The 19,308-nt window shown below is 33.2% G+C and overlaps 3 protein-coding genes across 3 annotated transcripts; 2 read left to right on the forward strand and 1 right to left on the reverse strand.

Moving 5' to 3' along the window:
• Nucleotides 1–1,935: 1,935 nt before the first annotated feature.
• Nucleotides 1,936–2,997, reverse strand: LOC139525111 (uncharacterized). The gene has a single exon (XM_071320296.1). It carries the CDS (start codon nucleotides 2,995–2,997, stop codon nucleotides 1,936–1,938), a length of 1,062 nt encoding a protein of 353 aa, XP_071176397.1.
• Nucleotides 2,998–6,169: 3,172 nt separating this feature from the next.
• On the forward strand, nucleotides 6,170–10,986 carry LOC139522437 (uncharacterized). Its single transcript, XM_071315946.1, has 2 exons — nucleotides 6,170–7,672; nucleotides 10,803–10,986. Exons 1-2 carry the CDS (start codon nucleotides 6,415–6,417, stop codon nucleotides 10,895–10,897), a joined length of 1,353 nt encoding a protein of 450 aa, XP_071172047.1. The 5' UTR covers nucleotides 6,170–6,414; the 3' UTR covers nucleotides 10,898–10,986.
• Nucleotides 10,987–13,157: 2,171 nt separating this feature from the next.
• LOC139525113 (uncharacterized) lies at nucleotides 13,158–13,487 on the forward strand. Its single transcript, XM_071320297.1, has one exon. It carries the CDS (start codon nucleotides 13,158–13,160, stop codon nucleotides 13,485–13,487), a length of 330 nt encoding a protein of 109 aa, XP_071176398.1.
• The last annotated feature ends 5,821 nt before the right edge of the window (nucleotides 13,488–19,308 follow it).

Genomic DNA, 19,308 nt, shown 5'->3' on the forward strand with positions numbered 1-19,308 from the left:
TTGTCGTCAGTGGAAATAGGTGCAACTATATTAACAAAAAGGGAAGCTGTCAACCATTCATCGAAATGGTATTACCTACGAATCAGCTAGATAACGTTTACGTAATTCCCTATCTTAATTATCGAACGGAAAATACAGTTCGCGTGCTAACTGTAAATGATACAAACGTTGCGTTGAAGATTGGTAACAATCGCACCACGAATGTACTTAAATCTCGAGAATTTATTGATTATTTCCATACAACTATTTCTTATTTGTCATCTGCAAGCGATGTATATGTACATAGAACAAAATTCATAACAGTGTGGTCGACAAGTAAAACGTTTGTTACTAATTGAACTGAAAAATTTACCTATAACAAGTTTGTCATTGGCGATGATTTTATGCTCACTCAGTCTATCAGAGGCCTTCCAGTGGGGATTTAAATAATCACTTGTTACACATTTCGATACATAAAATTAAACTTTCTTTTCACAAAGCTTTAAAGGAATTTGTTTTAAATGATTTTTATACCATCACATACAAGTTTCATTTTTAAGTGGATAATGTTTATAGCTAATATCATTAAATAATAAAAAATAAGTGTTTTCATATATTATTATTCTTGTGATTTATTCTTTTGTTGAAGAATGAATGTGGCTCCATTGTATTTGTTGTCGTTTTTTTTTCTGTGTCTCATTGACGTATAGGTCAACCGGACTACCCCTTTCTTCATATTAAAAACATACAATATGGCATCAATACCAATTCATGACGCAAAATGACTTAATTAAACGTATACAACATAAGAAAGATAATGAACATCGCTTTATGGTCTACTTAATTTCGAAGTCACAAGGTGGTTTCTGTTAAAAGGTTGTAAACTAATAAAAAAAAAGGGGGAAAAAGGGAAATGTTTAGGCAGCAACCATTTGATTTTCTGGGGGGGGGGGGGGGGGGGGGGGCTATGTTGTTTTTCTCAGAATCAAAAACAAATTATTTTTTTCTCAAAAAACTGGAAACAAACTTTTTTTTCCAAAAAAAACCATAGCCCCCCCCGTCAGAAAATCAAATGGTTGCTGCCTTATATTGGAAAAAGTAACGTTGTGTAAATCATGACAATTATTTTATTATGAGCAAAAGACAACCATTGAACTGCAGGAATAGGCACAATAAGAATGTGGTGGGGTTAAACATTTGAAAGGGCCCAACCCTCTCCCAACCTTGGAAAGTGGTGTTTGCATATTTTTCAGAATCAATTTTATACAAAACAAAATAAAACCAACAATATACGACTGTGTCAATTAAGTGTTTACTTCAAAAACTATTCACAAGGAATCAATCTCCGAGAAAAAGTCTACATTAAAGAAAATGTATGTTTAATTTTATATAACTACTTCTTATCAGATCTAATATATTCTAACTGAAAGATTGATTTAATAGTAAATGACTATGACCCAATTTCAACATTTGTATTTTAAGGGAACGACCATTAACTTAAAAAAGGAGGGTATGGATTTTTCCTTAACAAATACTCTGATCCCCAATTTGATGGGGAAAAAATATTGTGTCAAGCAAAATGATGACAAAAAATATATCTAAATTCATATTTCCCCATACCCAATAGTGTTAAATTTTTAAAGAAAAAAAAATTGATTGGTAGTGTCGAAAAACTAAATTAATTTTCTGACTCGGAAAAAAACCACACCCCCTCCCTTGAAGTTAAAATGGTTGTTCCCAAACTATAATATGTTTTTTTCTAAATAGCCTTATCAGTTACATTTTCCCTACTGTACAAGGAAACCAATAAAATAAAATGAATATATACATGTGTATGCAAACTTTTCCAATTGTTTGTATAGAATAACATATTAAAATGTGATACATTTGGCAACCTTTTCTCTTTGATCTTTTTGATAGAAACCTCGGGATTTAAAGTATATTAGCTTAAAAATGTTAGATGTTCATATATTCAGTTGCCTTGAAAAAAGATCGTGTGTCCATTAATGTTATTTCATTGAAAGCTTTGTAAACTGCGACTTTTAAATCTTGTCGTAATACAGGGCCAAATCTATCCGATTTGAGCAGTTTTTTTACTTTACGGAAACATTGTTCCGCTGGATTTAAATCTGGAGAGTATGCGGGCAAGAATAAGTATTCCATTCCTACTGTTGGAAGCCAGTTACGTAGAACTCTTTCAGACATGTTGTGGTGTGTCGGCGCATTGTCAACAACTAAACATTCTCCTGGCTGAAAAACACTTTCACCGTCATTTGTATAACTCTGTGACGCTTCCCCTATAAACTGTAAATATTCACCACTGTCTGACGCCCCTTCAATAATTTTCACGTATTTAACACCTGTTATACCAATAATTAAGCTAGCTGTGAAATTTGCATGAGGGTCATATCTTGTAATATCTACGCATGGAGTTCCTTTCCTTGAATGTCCATACACTGGCTGTCCGTCCACAAGCTTAACTCCCATTTCGTCCATAAACTTTAGGGTGAAGGGATCTTTATTACTGACATAATTTAAAAACTGTTGAGTGTATTGAAGGTTTCGTACCGTAAATCTATTCTTCTTGTAATGTGTAATACGCTTATACGTCATTTTAAGGTCATTTGTTATTATTCTTGATACTGTACTTGTAGAGATGCTGCTAATGGCAGAATACTGCAGGAGCTGGTCTCTTAAAGTGTTCTGTTCAACGGAAGGTCTTTCTGTTTTCAAAACATTGACGAACTCTATCTCATCAATCCCATATTTCCGTGGGCGACCACCGGCACACGGTCTTCTACTTACAGATAAATCTTCATTATACTTTTTCCAGATATTATGCACAGTTTGTTTAGTAATTTTATATTTCTCGGCTACTTTCGGCGCAATTCCTTTAGGTATCGAATTTCCAACATGGACGCCACTTTCTTTAAGTTCATGAACTATCAAATCACGCAAGTCATCTCCTAGCGCTTTCCCTGCACTATACTGACGTCCCTGACTGTTATTTCGTTTCATGACCTTTAATAAAATTTTTACATTAATGGCAAAAAATTAGGAAGATGACTTCAAATAAAGTGGATGTAAGCGATTATAGATAACCGTACGGCCTTCCACAATGAGAACAAGCGTGCACACGCTGAAATCATTCGCCTTCTTTACTAACCATTGATTTTATGTTGATAGTTCTACATATATAAAGCTTTATCACAAGTATCACATAAACTTAACATGGTCCAAGAAAAATGAGATCAAGGTCTACCATAAATCGAACGAGAAACACATGCACACCTTACAATCACCTAATATGCAGTTGACCTTTGCTTATAGATTTTAAAAAACAGACTGAACCAAGAAAACCAAACATTGACTAATGAACCATGAAAATGAGGTCAAGTTCTAATAAACCATGCCAGACATACATGTACACCTTACAATCAATCTCTGCATTAAATAAAGTTGACCTATTGCTTATATTATCTAAGAAACAAACTTGACCAAAAAACCAATGAAATGAGGTCAAGGTCAGATGATACCTTACAGACAGACATATACACTTTACAATCCTTTCATACAACACATATAGTTGACCTACTGGTTATATTTAAAAAAAGTAGACCAAAACACAAAAACTTAACACTGAGCAATGAACCATGAAAATGAGGTCAAGGTCAGATAACACCTGACCGTACACCTTACAATCATTCCATAGTAGATCTATTGCTTATAGTATCTGATATTTGAACTTCACCACGAACACATAACTTTGTTCACTGATCCATGAAATGAGGTTGAGGTAAAATGAAAACTGTCTGACGGGCATGAGGACCTTGCAAGATACACACATACTAAATATAAACAAGAGGCTGTCACAACGACAGCAAACCGGATTTATTAATATTTATTTGTGTCCTGGCAATATCACAAGAACAATTACTGATGAATGGTGAAAGTGAAAATCGTCAATATCAAATTTGACCTCCATTTTGTCATCCGTATCAACATATTAAAATTTGAAAAGCTTAGATTGAATGGTTCATGAGTAAATGCAACAACGTGAATGGAAACGCCATTTTACAATCTTTCAAGAACCATAACGCCTGAACGGTAAAAGTCAAAATCGTCATTATTGAACTTGACCTCTATTTTGTCATCAGTAACAACATATAAAAATTTCAAAAGCTTTGGTTGAATGGTTCATGAGAAAATGCACGGACACGACTGGAAACACCATTTTTCAATCTTTCAAGAACCATAACTCCTGAACGGTAAAAGTCAAAATCGTCATTATTTAACTTGACCTCTATTTTGTCATCAGTAACAACATATTAAAATTTGGGAAGCTTTGGTAGAACAGTTCATGCGTAAATGCACGGACACAACTGAAAACTCCATTTTTCAATCTTTCAAGAACCATAACTCCTGAACGGTAAAAGTCAAAATCGTTATTATTGAACTTGACCTCCATTTTGTCATCAGTAACAACATATTAAAATTTGGGAAGCTTTGGCAGAGCAGTTCATGCGTAAATGCACGGACACGACTGGAAACTCCATTTTTCAATCTTTCAAGAACCATAACTACTGAACGGTAAAAGTCAAAATTGCCATTATTGAACTTGACCTTCGTTTAGTTGTCAGTAACAACATATCAAAATTTTAAAAGCTTTGGTTGAACGGTTCATGAGTTAATGCACGGACAACATTGGATTGCCGCCCGCCCGACCGCCCGGCCGCCCGACTGTCCGACTGCCCGACCGCCCGCCGTACATCCCCAAATCAATAACCGACATTTTTGTCACAAAAATCCGGTTAAAAATTCATAAGGGTTCCGCAGAACCTAGTGTCTCGCCTACTTTTGCTGTTAATCGCAGGCGCAACAAAAATGAGGAAAAAAATATTCCACTCAATATTGTCTTTAGATTGTGAGTAGCTTCTGTCCAAGTTTGGTAAAAATCCAGGATAGTTTATGAATCTAATAAATGTTTTCAAAACTTTATCTGCAGACTGTATGTAATGTTACCGGAAGAAAAACTAAGTCCATTTTTAAGTAAAATACGGATAAAACAAGTACAAAATTTTAACAAACTTTCCTTCTATATATACCAGCTTTAAATCATAAACAAGCTTCTGTCCAAGTTTGGTACATATCCAGGCTTGTTTAAGAAAGTTATTAAAATTTGAAACCTTTAACCACACAGTGAATGTAATGTTTCCTGACAGAAAAACTAAGTCAATTTATAAGTAAAAAGCGGCAAAAATGGATGTTTTTGTTTTACAAAATTTACTGCTGGATATTATCTTATGATCATAAACAAGCTTCTGTCCAAGTTTGGTACAAATCCAGGCTAGTTTAAGAAAGTTATTGAAATTTTAAAAACTTTAACCACAGAGTGAATGTAATGTTTCCTGGCAGAAAAACTAAGTCCATGATTTATAAGTAAAATACAGAACAAATGGATTTTTTTTTCTTCAAAATTAACTTCTGGAAACTATGTTATGATCATAAACAAACTTCAATCCAAATTTGGTAGAAATCCAGGCTAGTTTAAGAAAGTTATTAAAATTTCAAAAACTTTAACCACAGAGTGAGTATTTGTGGACGCCGCCGACGACGACAACGACGACGGAATGTAGGATCACTATGTCTCGCTTTTTCGACAAAAAGAATATGTTGTGTGATTGCCAATGAGACAACTCTCCACAAGAGACCAAATGACACAGAAATTAACAACTATAGGTCACCGTACGGTCTTCAACAATGAGCAAAGCCCATACCGCATAGTCAGCTATAAAAGGCCCCGAAATGACAATGTAAAACACTTCAAACGAGAAAACTAACGGCCTAATTTATGTAATTCATCATTTGTTAGGATGCTCATATATTGTGAAGATTGTTTTAAAAAAGGGCAGTGTGCACTTAAAACTAATCTAACCTCGTTAAAATTTGTGATTATACTGAGTTATTTTATCTGGACGGCGGACCGTGTTGTTCGTAGCCTTTGTTTAAACGTTTAAATATATAAATATAATGTTGTCATGTTCTAGTAATCGGATGTTGCGATTTGTGTTTGTTGAACTGTCAGATATTTTTTGAAAGTTCGGTTAAATCTTTTAATTTCTATCAATCATATGAAAGAAATGAATATGAAAACGGTCATACCTATAAATATAGTCAGTCTCGGCTTTAAACCGCTAATCCCTAATTTATGTTTTCTGGTTGACCTGTTAAGTTAATGCATGGAACATTCTATTTTTAAGGGGTGTTAATTTTGAAGACACTGATAGAGATAACCAAATATGGTATTATGAATTTATCACTCCCCCTCCCTGCTTACAGCAAATGAAAAGGTCCAATTTTCCCCGCATCTTTTTGCCGCCACATGAATTTCACAATTGATGTTGAGGTCGACAACAAGGCTTGCAAGTTTACGTTATGGCGTTTTCAAAAACCATCCCAAACATTGGTGAGCTTGATCTAAAAATTAGATTTGAATATTATGGAAAAGAGCGTTGCAGTGCAATATCCATTGAATTTATGCAACTATCCGTAGGCGGATATCAAGGTTTAGAGGACGTAATCCGACAAATTAAGTATATTAACCGGATGCCAGTTATAAGAGTTGAGTACAAAGATGACGAAGGGGATTTTGTGGATCTGACACCGAACAATTTTACAAGGTTCTTGCGTGTAGTAAGAGCTCTACCTGTATTAAGTGATTTTCCAGTTGTCAATATCCGTGTCTCAGAGGGATCCTCACCATTTCTGCAGAAACAGCTGTCTTCTGATGAAACGAAACGTTACCCGACTAAAAGCAGCCGTAAGGAGCTTTCATTCGAAAAGGAGGATAGCGAAACCGCCGTTGAAACGACTTTTGATCTTTTCGAATATAAATCACCAATTGAGTATTCCTTGGAAACATTGAAAGAAGAAATGATAGAAATCGAGACCCAAGTTGAAAGTGCAGGAGAACATCTCGAACATCTGAATAACAAGTATGCTAACCGTAATCTCAATAAAGGGAGAGGAAAGCAGTGTTCAAACTGTCACTTGCGTCTGGATCACAATATGAGAAACTGTACAATTGATAAATGTCTAACATCGGAACAATGTGGAGACCCTTCAAAACACCCCGACGAACGTTCATTGATGGACAGCGCATCAGAAGACTTGAAAAGGTTAGAGAAAGAACTGAGGAACAAGACAAATGAATACGATACTAGATTGAAAGGATTGAACAGTGCCAGGTCCAGCTTTGCACAAAAGATTCGTGGTGCCTTGATCAACAGCAAGAAAGACAAGTATCTAGTTAAAACTGGAAGCGGTATGTTTGTTCCTAAATCGGGGCTTGTTAATCAGGATATCGCAAAATTGGAGAAACATTTTCACGGGAAAGTTCCTGATAATGTGTCTGAAATGTCGAAAACGTTTCAGTCCATCATTCAAAATTTTGATAAAAAAACTTTTTATACTGGCGCTTCTTCTATCAAAAATCCCGCTAGGAAAACATTAGAGGAGAACAATGTGTTTCCAGTAAAGTTTCCTGTACCAAGTACATGTACCGTAACATCAGGTACATCTTCACCAGCATCTAGTGGAATAGAAACTTGGCCAGTTATCTCGCCCCCCTTCGTCCAGCAACCTATGGGACCTGTTATTCTATATCAAGATGGTTCGACGCAGTCACTTTCTGGTATGTATATATATCTAATATTTCATTAACAGCTCAGTTATATATAATTATAAGAACAGCTATACCAATCACCTCCATGGGAGTCCGTCAGAACATTTTATTGTATAACAACAAAACTATTTAGAGCTATAGCTTTCAGTAATAGGAGTACTCCATATATTTCTTTTGTCTTTTTTTGTTTTGAGCTATAAACCATTACCAATTTAACATGTTTATGGGCCAACACTTTTTAGGTCTTGCAAGATTTTGTGAGGTAGACGTAATTGGCCTCTTAAAAGACGATCGGATTGAATTTTGATGTGGGAAAAAAAGGCAAATCGGACATATTTTGACTTTATTCTCCGACTTCTTTATTTGGGATTAATTTCAATTATAACATTATGAGATTGAAAAATGTTGTTTTTTTTGTTACAGCCGATTTCAATAAGTATGTAGCTAAAGGTAAACACTTTGCTCAGCTTGCTTAGTAACTGAACCGTGAGGTCATTGTTAGATAGGGTATACTACCCTCCTTTCGAAGTAGCCTAGTCCTATAAAAAGATAGATTGGTTAAATATTTGTCGGACTAGTCTACTCTTACAGGAGGATAGTTAACCTAACCTTAAAATAACTTCACGGTGCAGCTAGCAAGCAAGCAAGATATTACCTTTAGCTACATACTTATTGAAATCGGCTGTAAGATAAACAATATTTTTTTACCTGGTGTAGCCGCCCGTAAAATGTATTTTGTGTATGAAAAGGGACTACGGTGTATACATACGTAATATATGAGGAAGGGGGGTTGGAGGGGTCCTGGCCTTAAACACATGAAATCCCGAGGTCCCGAATTAAAATCAAATCAAATCCCGACATCCCAAAATTCGAAAAAGAATTCCCGGATCCCGAAAGGAACAATCCCGAAACCCCGAGCTTAAAAACATCATTCCTTAAGTCGGCAAATTTTTGAAATTTTATTAACGAAAACTTTACCCAGATTTAATCCATACACGTGTATGAAAAAAAAATGTAAACAGTTTGAAAGTAAACTATTAATAATCCAATTGTGCAAGAACTTGTAAAAATGACCTGTCCACATTATGATAAATAATAAGTAATAAGGGTAAATTTGGTATGGAATAAATGACAGATATTTCGGCAAGAACATTTTTTACAATAACGATTTATAATTTGTCATCAAAAGGTTTCTTATACATTTTGTAATTTCAAAAACATGTCGTTCTATAGCTTTCGTAAATAAAATTTCATAAATTTGCCGATTTAAGGCAATAAAGAGTATGAACTTCAAAAGTCTACATAATTATTAACTTTATTCAGAAACTACACCCTTTTGAAATTTTTAAGGTTTCACAAATAATATATGGATTTAAGTAAAATCATGTATTAAGGCATTGCAAGTTTTATTATTGGTATAGTGGTACTTGGTACTGTCTACTGTGCGTTGAAATGAACCGTGGTATATAGAAAACATCAAATTACCTCACCAAATTTTATCACGCACTGTACCCATATATATATATATATATATATTATTATTGTTGTATTTATAGGAAACTGGCCATGTATGCGCGGGGCTTCACAATCAAACTTATTGAATTGATTTATTGATTGTTGTTTGCTTAACGTCCAGTGGCAAATATTTCATGCATGTTCAGGACGATAAAACTTATTGAACCCTGTCACATTATTTTTGTTGTTATGATGTATAACTTGTCAAGCCAATGCTTTTGTTCTCTTTTTTGGTACGCATTTTTTTTAAGGGTCCCTAACAGTTAGCTATACGATATGGATTGTACTTCGACCTCGGGGTTTGTTTTTTTTTGGGGGAGAAAGGGGGCGCTATCTTATCGTTTTTAATCAAATTAAGATGTGAAAGTCAGTTTTAATCAAATTAAGATGTAAAAGTCAGTATGTGGCAATCGAGAAATTATATATGAATGGGATATGATTTTTGATGAAATATATGAATGATTATTGGTATTCAAAAAAATAAATATACGAATGGGGTGCATTAGAAACCCCAGCTGCCCGTTTGTATCAAAAGAATATGTGGACCCCACCTTTTTGACTACTTGGTAAATGTTCACCTTCTCAATGTCGGTTTGACTTTTGTGTACATTACCGTTATGATTTAATTTTGAATTGAATAAAACATACAAATGTATATATTGAAAACAATTAGTGTTACTTTCAAGATTTGTTTTAATTATTTTCGTGAATAAGCTATATAATTCGACAATTTTGCACGACATTTATCTTCAAAGTTAGCACGGTGACCCATTGTTTCTAATATGTTTTTGAAAAATGCATGGTAAAATCTGTATTTTGGCAAAGTACAAGAAAATTTTATATGAGGAAATTTATATCAATAATCCCCCAAATACGATCACAATCATCTGATAAGCATGAAGTTTGAACAAAAGTTATATACATTTTAGTGAAGACACACATTCTCATGTTTACAAAATAATTGTTAAAATATATTATTTATTCAAATGTTCTCTTATATCCTTGAGGCATCGTCCCCTGGTATCAACTGCATTCAAGTTACCTATGATGCTTCCTTGTTTGCTTTTGATACAGGTAGGAAAGAGACATTTACACACATTTTACATGCCTATGGCCCATAAGGTATCGTCCCCTGGTGTCAGCTGCCTTTAGGAAACCATAATGCTTTCCTATTTGCTGCTGACACAGGATGAGTCATGGACATGTTTAATTTCTACTTTCTTTTTGGCTAATTATTATATATTTAATTGATCCAACTTTTTGTGTACTATACATATGTGGATATCTATTTTTCTTTTTTTTTCTTTTTGGGCTGCTTGTTTGTTATCTATATCAACCACACTTGTAATAAAATGCATTAGTATTAAAAAAAACCAACATACTATAGATTCTTTATCTACGTATTCTTTAAGAACTTAAATAGTTCTCGTTTAACTTTTTTTTTTTTATCTCATTGTTTGTATTGTATTATGAAAAAAATATTGATGTTGTAATGTTTATGCCCTTTGGGGCCCATAATTGGAAAATAAAATATCTTATCTTATCTTATCTTATCATTGGAGATAGAGTTTTAGAATTTTTTGATGAACAGACAAATTTGAATAAAGTCATGGTTTTTTTTCAGGAGCTCAAGGTCCTTTCCTTTGCAATTGGTCAGGAAATATGCCAACAGGAATGCCATGCACACCACGACAAACCAAAAGACCTTTTGAGATGTAACATTCAATTTCGAGTTTATTGACGTTTTTGCATTATGTGATATTTTGTTCTTTGTGATTTAGTTCATTTAGTTGTGATTTAAAAATAAACCGGAAGTTTAATTTAAAGTTGTTCACTTAAATTAAAGAAGTAGATATCAGGTTTTAAAAAAATGTCTTTGATAAGAAGTAAAAATTCGTTCGTAGAAGCTACATAGTCAAAGCAGACAATTGAACGACCACTTTCAAGAATTTCAAAATTATGGAAAAATTCGATTGTAGAAAGGTTGCAAAGAAATACAAGAAGATTTCAAACTGATATAAGATTCTATAAACTCCAAAATATGTACAAGAGTTATTTTTTACAAATTTTTATTGAATTATTGGGCTTAATTTGCTACTAATGTGGTAAAGGCTTTATACATGCAAATTCAGGTCAAATTGTAATTTTCTTACGAATCTTACTGGATCGATGAGGCACCAACCATTCATCTTTTGAGATGGTTTTACATTTGAAGATTAAACGTCTTTCAATTTAATTCCAGTTTGTTCCCATTACAAAAATTTTAAAAACCTAGTTATACAAAAATCTGTCTCTGTATGATTTTGAAAAAAAAACATTGTATATTTTTAAAATAGTCGAAAACAAAATTGTCTGTGCCATGAAAAAGTCGTGGTCCAACAAAAGATGAATGGTCGGTGACTTATACATAACAGTCGGTTGCAAAAGTTGACGATCATATCTCTAACTTGAGTATGGCTAATTCTATGTACCTGAAATTAACATATTCATAGCAATTCCTTAGATACGAAAGATCCGCAGGTTGCCTTGGGTTGTTTTCTGCTCTTTTGTCGGGTTGTTGTCTCTTTGACACTTTTCCCGTTTCAATTCTCAATTTTATTAAAGATATAACTGCATATATAAAAATAAGAATATGTGGTCTGATAGACAATCAGACAATTCATTTCAAGCGACCAACACACGTTAGCAACTATAGGTCACCGTGTGACCTTCAAAAATAAGCAAAACACATACTGTATAGCATGAAAGCTTTAAAAGTTCCTTGCATGGCAAACACGAAAGATGAGTGGATGATAACAGAGAGAGAAAAAAAACACGGAAACCGCATGGACAAATGGTCCGCAATAATACTTGGGTCAACTCGCTAAAATGAATGAAAGACCTTGCGAATGTAAGTCCTTATCTATGGCTGGGACGTATGTTAAAAATTTGGAATTTTTTATAATGTAAGACTTGGTTTTAAATTATTTGTGAGTGAGCTGAAAGACTCGTTAATAAATAATCACTCCCAGAAAGACGACAAATCCATAAAAAAAAAAGAAAAAAATGATTATGCGAACTACAGTGCACAGTATATTATATTCATATTTTATTTGCGATCATAAAATATACGAAGTCGTCCATAACTATGTAAATAAGGTCGATTTAAAAATAATAAGTTGATATAAAAAAAGAAGTGGTATGATTGCCAATGAGACAACCCTCCACAAGAGACCAAAATGAATACGTTTCTTTTGCCAAGGGTTTTTCACAAATATAGTAGTGAACAGAACAGTTCAAGTTTCCTATATGCACCAAATTATACATTTTGCGTATATATAAAATTACGATATACGTAAATGCAAATTTCACAAGGCTTGATCCCAATAGGTTTTTTACTGTCCAATAACTTGCAAGTACGAAAAAGACAGTCCTGGCAGAAGTATTTTCTATTATATTGTCTATTATATGTTTTGATTTTGCACAACTTTTGAAAGTTGATCATGCATTCGTTCTAAAATAAAATTTTAGACCAGATAAAAGTTAAAAAGATGACATAATTCGACAATTGATAAATCCCTATAACGTCCGAAAAAAAAAGATAATTATCAACACATGCATTGTAACTTTTAAAACCAATTAAATCATTTTTTTCTGAACGTACGTGAAATATCATAAAAATTAATTATCAAAACATAACAAAAACACAAGTAAAGATTTTTTTAAGTTTTCAATATTATAAATCAAAACGTAAAGGTTGTTCCTGATTAGTTGTTTGAATTATTTTATTTAGGCGTGGAGAACCTTTGGTGACCCCACAGTTTAAATATCTATCGTAAAGTACGTCGTGAGCAGTGCTAGTTACAGACAAACGTTCACCTAATCTGTCCCAGTCAATGAATGATTTCAATGTGTCAATCAATGGCCACAGCCACACTGTTATGAATTTCCCTCTATTTACCCGCATGAACTATTGGGTACCCATGGAGACGCCTTTATGATGACGATTCCCGGAATCAACCAGTACCTGTATGATTATGATTTCATGGTTCCAACAGATTTTGAAAGTTTTATCAGCATTACAGTACGTACAGACGCAGTAGATGGCTTCGTACTTGACGGTAATTTTGTAAATTTGAAAAACATTTTCAGTATTTCTGAAGAGGAACATCACTTCGGTAGTTTTAGTATTCCAATATCTAGTGGACCACATCACATCAACCATAGAGAAAAGGCACGGTTTGGATTGTGGATTTACGGAAATTACACACCCTACGAAGCGTATGGATATCCAGCAGGAATGGCTTTCAAAACCTACAATTCACTATGAATCATTGACGTACATGCATTGTTGGCTTGATTTACTAATAAATTTGGCCGTAAAGATCAGATTTTTTTAATTTTGTAAACATTTGATGATACAAATTTCAAAATGTTGAATTGTTTCAGTTAAAGAAGAAGTTCATCAATTGCGTCTTTTAATTTGGTGATGTAATTATGAAGTCATAAACGTAGTTGAATTTCTTGAAAGCCTGCTTTGTTTGCATGAATTTACAAAATGTTTGACAGTTTTCTGAAAATAATTAACTATGGCACTATATCTAACCCACACATCTTTTTCTAAAATATTCTGTATATACGTACATTAAGGCAACAGTAGTATACACAGAAACGGACTAAGCATTATACAAAATCCGATGAGAATAACAAATATAACATCAAAACCGAATACATGAATTTGGGATAGAAAAGTACCGTGACACGTCTTATAGTAATATGAATTCACACTCAAATATAAGAGAAAATGCTATTGTTAGAGTTCATTGCATATTAATTACATATATGGACTAATTGCATTACTATTTGTGTATCGATTGTGTTTACCTAAATTATACTTCTTGAAGTTATGAATGTCTGTATTGTTTGTGACAGCTAACAATATAAGACGGTAAGAAATCATTATTATAATATTTTCGATACTTTATTCGGTTTATAAAAACATATAGAAAGAAGACTCTGCATGAATGCCAGAGGCCAAATGATATAGAAGTAAGCAACTTTAGTTCAACATCATTGCCTTTAAAAGTAAAACCCCATATCGTGCCCCTGACATCACAAAGTGTTAAACAAATCAAACGAAAATCCTTACGCCCCGATTTAAGAAAAACACAAAATAATGGACAGCATTGACCTTCTGTAGGACAGGCTCCTGACTATGAAGAGAATTTCTGTACGTTTTAAAGTATTCAACTTGTCGTTATTCAAACAGAAATTACAAAAAAGTGGTGCTCGCGCACTTCACTCTGAAATAACTGTATCATTACAAAGTCAATGTAGGACCTTGTTTGAGATATTATTGTGTCTTGGAGACACAAATCATGCCTCGCAGATGAAAAGAGTTATTTTGAAATAAACAAAGTTGAACATGGGAGCACATAGGTCTATGGTTCAATGAAGAAGGAGCTATCCGGGCACGCTATGCACCTATTATGCAAGTATATACTAAAACAAAAGTTTGAGAATCGCCAGAAAGAGCAAATATTGTTAAAAATCGACACCCTGACCACATGCACACATTCAATAGATGTACAAACAGCCAGCAAAGAGTAAATTTCCTATCATTCAAAATGTTGGAGGATTTATCCGGAAACGCTATGCACCTCTCATGCAAGTAAATACTTAAAAAATGACAAAGTTCAACTCTCCATCAAAGTGAAAACTTCTTACAATTTAATCTGTAGGAGGAATTATCTGAAATAGCTATATATTCATAATGGGACGGACGAACGGACGGACGGACAGACGGTTCGCCGGACAGAGGTAAATTGATGTGTACCTCAACTTTCAGTTGCGGGGCATAAAAAAGAGAACTCAAAATTGTTTAATTCCGTAATCTTGTTATTATTTATATTAATATAAAATGCTTTCCCAACATTAAGTAACTTGGTTGTAGCTAAATTATCGTTGCAAACTTATTTGAATAAAGAGGAGATGTGGAATATAGGTCAATAATATAGCAACACAACGAAAATAGTACAGCAATCATAGCTATAGACCGATGTCGGTACAATGTATATATCATGTTCTTTACTATGTCCATGGTGGAATTTGATGTTAAAAATGTTAAAGGAAGACAAACTTATCATAGATACGAAGACAACAATTTTGTCCTCCACACGCATGTTTCGTCCACAGAATACCCATCAGTGACGCTCAAATAAAAAAAGCTAAAAAGCAAAATAAAGTACGATGATGAAGAGCATTGAGCACCCATAAATTCCAAACGCTTTTTCGAAATAAACCTAAGGTTACCTATTCCTAGGGAAGAACATTCTTACTATTTCTTTTTTGTTCAATATCTGTCTATATTGCTAGATCTATATAAGTCATTACTCCCCTTAAACTGAAAAATAGGAATAGCATGCGACATGCCAATTCATGGTGAAGATATTTACACCTCTTATATAAATGTACAATCAATCAAATGTTTTTTCTTTAATTGATTCCATTAATACATGTCTCGTGCGTGCACAACTAGTTCGGTATCTTTTCCTACATACAATTTCTTATAATGCTATGAGACCGACAAAAAAGAAATAAAACTGGATTCAAACTAAGAAGAAGTTCTTACAAAGCAAATAAAAACAAAATTAAATTAAGACAGAGTAAAACAACAATAAAAAGATTAAAAAAAAAGAGTAATTGCAATAAACTAAAGTGTTTAAGGTACGTAATTTGGTGGTTTCTGGCTCTAATGACATTTTGTTTTTAGCTAGAATTCTTTGAATAGTATCTGAATGTTGGAAAATGATATGTGCACTCTTTATACGTCCAGAAATGCAATGATCAGTTAAAAATGCTGAAAGAGGTTAAAATATAAAGAGCGGCGAAAAATCTGCATTTTTTTAAAATTTAAATTTCAATGCCTCACAAAATCTGTCCACACAAATTTCCTTAGCAATTATCTGTTATTGCTATACACATTTCCGTTTATATAAATGTAAAGGTGTCATTGGATTCGTTTTCTCAATATAAATCAATTAGGATCAATACATTTTTTGTATGTAGAGTCTGACTACAAAAGGTCGAAATTATCGAGAAAAAGAAAGCTCAACGCCGTGACGGTGTCACGATACAAATTTGTTTTTTTTCTTAATGCTTTTTTTTGCTCATAATGTAATGATTCTTGATTATAAAATAGTTATCAAAGGTACCAGGCTTATAATTTGATACGCCAGACGCGCATTTCGTCTACATGAGACTCATCCGTGACGCTCAGATCAAAATAGTTAAAACGAGACTGGTGACCCCTTCATATTTTAAATAAAAGAAATAAGAAGATGCGGTTTGCTTGCTAATGAGACAACTATCCACAAGACCAAATTACACAGAAATGAAAAAAACTATAGGTCCCCGTACGGCTTTTACCAATGAGCAAATCCCATATCGCATAATCAGCTATAAAAGGCCACAAAATGACAAAAATAAAAACAATTCAAAACGATAAAACTAACGTCCTAATTTATGTACAAAATAATAAACGGAGAACAAATATGATGTATAGAAACAAAAGACAACCGCTGAATTACAGGCTCCAGATTTGGGACAGGCACGTACATTGTGTGGCGGGATAACATTAAGTAACTTGGTTGTAACAGTAGCTAAATTATCGTTGCAAACTTATTTGAATAAAGGGGAGATGTGGAATATAGGTCTATAATAGAGCAACACAACGAAAATAGTACAGCAATCATAGCTATCAGGATCAGCTGTGTGGTGTAGCAGTACAACATAAGAACAAATCATAAAAAATAGTTGAAAAGGGCTTAAGTCATCAGATGGATACAAATAGAAATACATCTAACAAAAACACCGAGTATACGTGGACTGGTACAGATACATCCACACAACAGAAATACACTAAGAAAAGATTTAAGATTACTAGCAGTTACTGACAGCTAGTTCAAAGCTTATAACAACTAATGAAAACAAATGCATCTAAGACTAAAATATAAAGCAGTACACATCCAACATCCAATGGATGTAGTTTAAAGACGTCATAAATAGTCAGATAAAAACATGACATTGTGCAATGACAAGATACAGGTATCGATGGATTGTAGAGCCATGAATGTGCATATGTATATAAAAATAATATTTAGTTTGATCTTAATTTACTGATAACAACATCAATATTGATACCAATAAAAACAATATTCAAAGATCTCATTACAGTGTTGAATTGGTAACCTTTTAGAATAAATTTATTCAAAGGATCGATAAGTTATCCTAGTCGTTTTCAAATTTCCGGGCTTGGTAAACAACATCTCTGTAAAAATGAGGATAAATAAGTTTTCTACAGGTTATATAACCAAACTCCGAAACCAATTCTTTATATCTATGAAAGAATTTAGTAAAAGTTGTAAGTAGTTTGTGGTAACGAAATCCCGGGCTTAATATTTTACCAGTAATATATAATTTACGTTCATTTAGATCCAATCGTTACAACAAACGTGGGCATAGTTGTGATATTTTAACACCGCATGATGTTGCCAAAAGTCAATTTTAAGTAACAAAATGCATACTTTTTGCTGTTTATATAACGTAAAACTTGTACTTTTTTAAAATACACCTGTTTCACTAATTTTAATACAGTGGATCTCTAGAAGTAAGGATTCCACATCAATTTTTTTTTCTTCAGAGTCCAAAAAAGATATATTTTTTCGCAAATTTCTGAAATATAGCTTATATGCGATTATTTTGCCATAAATTTATTTCGATAAATAATAGTTACTTTCTACGTGTAATATCTGACATTGAGAATAATCAAAGTAGATTGAGTGAGTGTTGATTTTTAACGTCCAGTATGGAAAATGTGTTATGCATATCCCGATATTATAGAGCTTTATGATATAATTCTATATTTCAAACCAACAACCTCAAAAAGCGAATACCAACTGAAAATTAAATATATTTATGTCGGTTTTGCTGATCATTGTTAAAATGTAAAAAAGTCAAATGATTTTCAAATTAAAAAAAAACAATTAAATGTGTTTTGTATATTAAAGGTTTACTATAAAATAAGTGTACGTGAACTTTCTCGTAAAAGAAAATCCTTTATATCAACAAAGTCTTCATAAAAAAGTTCAAGGTACAAACATGGTATGATATTTAAAGTGTCATGTTTTGCCCCGCTCCGCTCGTTTTGGTATTAGTTGGATGACTTTAGAAAACCAAAAGTTTCACTCATATCATCCTCACAGATATTTCATTTTTTCAAAACAAGTAGCTTGAATACACTCTAGCTGATCTATTTCCTTATAATATTTTTTTGATAATGGTTCTATACAAATAAAATTGAGAATGGAAACGAGGAACGTATCAAAGAGACGACAACCCGACCAAAGCGCAAAAATAGCCCAAGGCCACTAAACATGCTAAATAAATAAATAAATAAATAAATAATCTTTATTTCAAGAGGATGATCCCATTAGTTAAAACTAATCTTCCTGAGAGTCCTCAAAATAATAATAACATATTTATAAGTACATAGAGTATTATAAAGTTATATTATACACAATATACAATTGTATTTAAATAATAATGAAAAAGGGTCTGCAACACAGCGAGAAAGTCCCACAACCGGAGGCGTGCTCCAGCTGACCCCTGGACAAAAATGCGTACTAGTTCAGCAAAAATTGGCGTCACACTGAACTCAAAAATATATAAATTAACCACAATTTAAAAATATACATATATATACAAGACCAACAAAGGTCAGAGGTTTACTTGAGACAGGCGCATACATGCGGCGGTGTTAAACATGTTTTGTGAGATCCAAACCCCACCCTATACCTCTAGCCAATGTAGAATAAATAAATACAGCAATACGCACAGTAAAACTCAGTTTTAAGAAATCCGAGTCCTACGTCAGAATAAGTAACGGACAAACTAAGCAAAATGACAATGGTACATACATTTAAAAAGGACTACTATCAGTTAATGACATGCTAGCTTCAGACCAAAATTGAAATTAATTTAAAGATTATGTATTCAGCATATAAAAATCAAGCATAATCCGTCCCGTTAGAGGTTAAGAATCATACCATCATAAAATATACGAGAAGACCATTACCCATATCATGCCAACA

This window comes from Mytilus edulis, chromosome 5, assembly GCF_963676685.1.
Source record: "Mytilus edulis chromosome 5, xbMytEdul2.2, whole genome shotgun sequence".
Classification (NCBI taxonomy): Eukaryota; Metazoa; Mollusca; class Bivalvia; order Mytilida; family Mytilidae; genus Mytilus; species Mytilus edulis.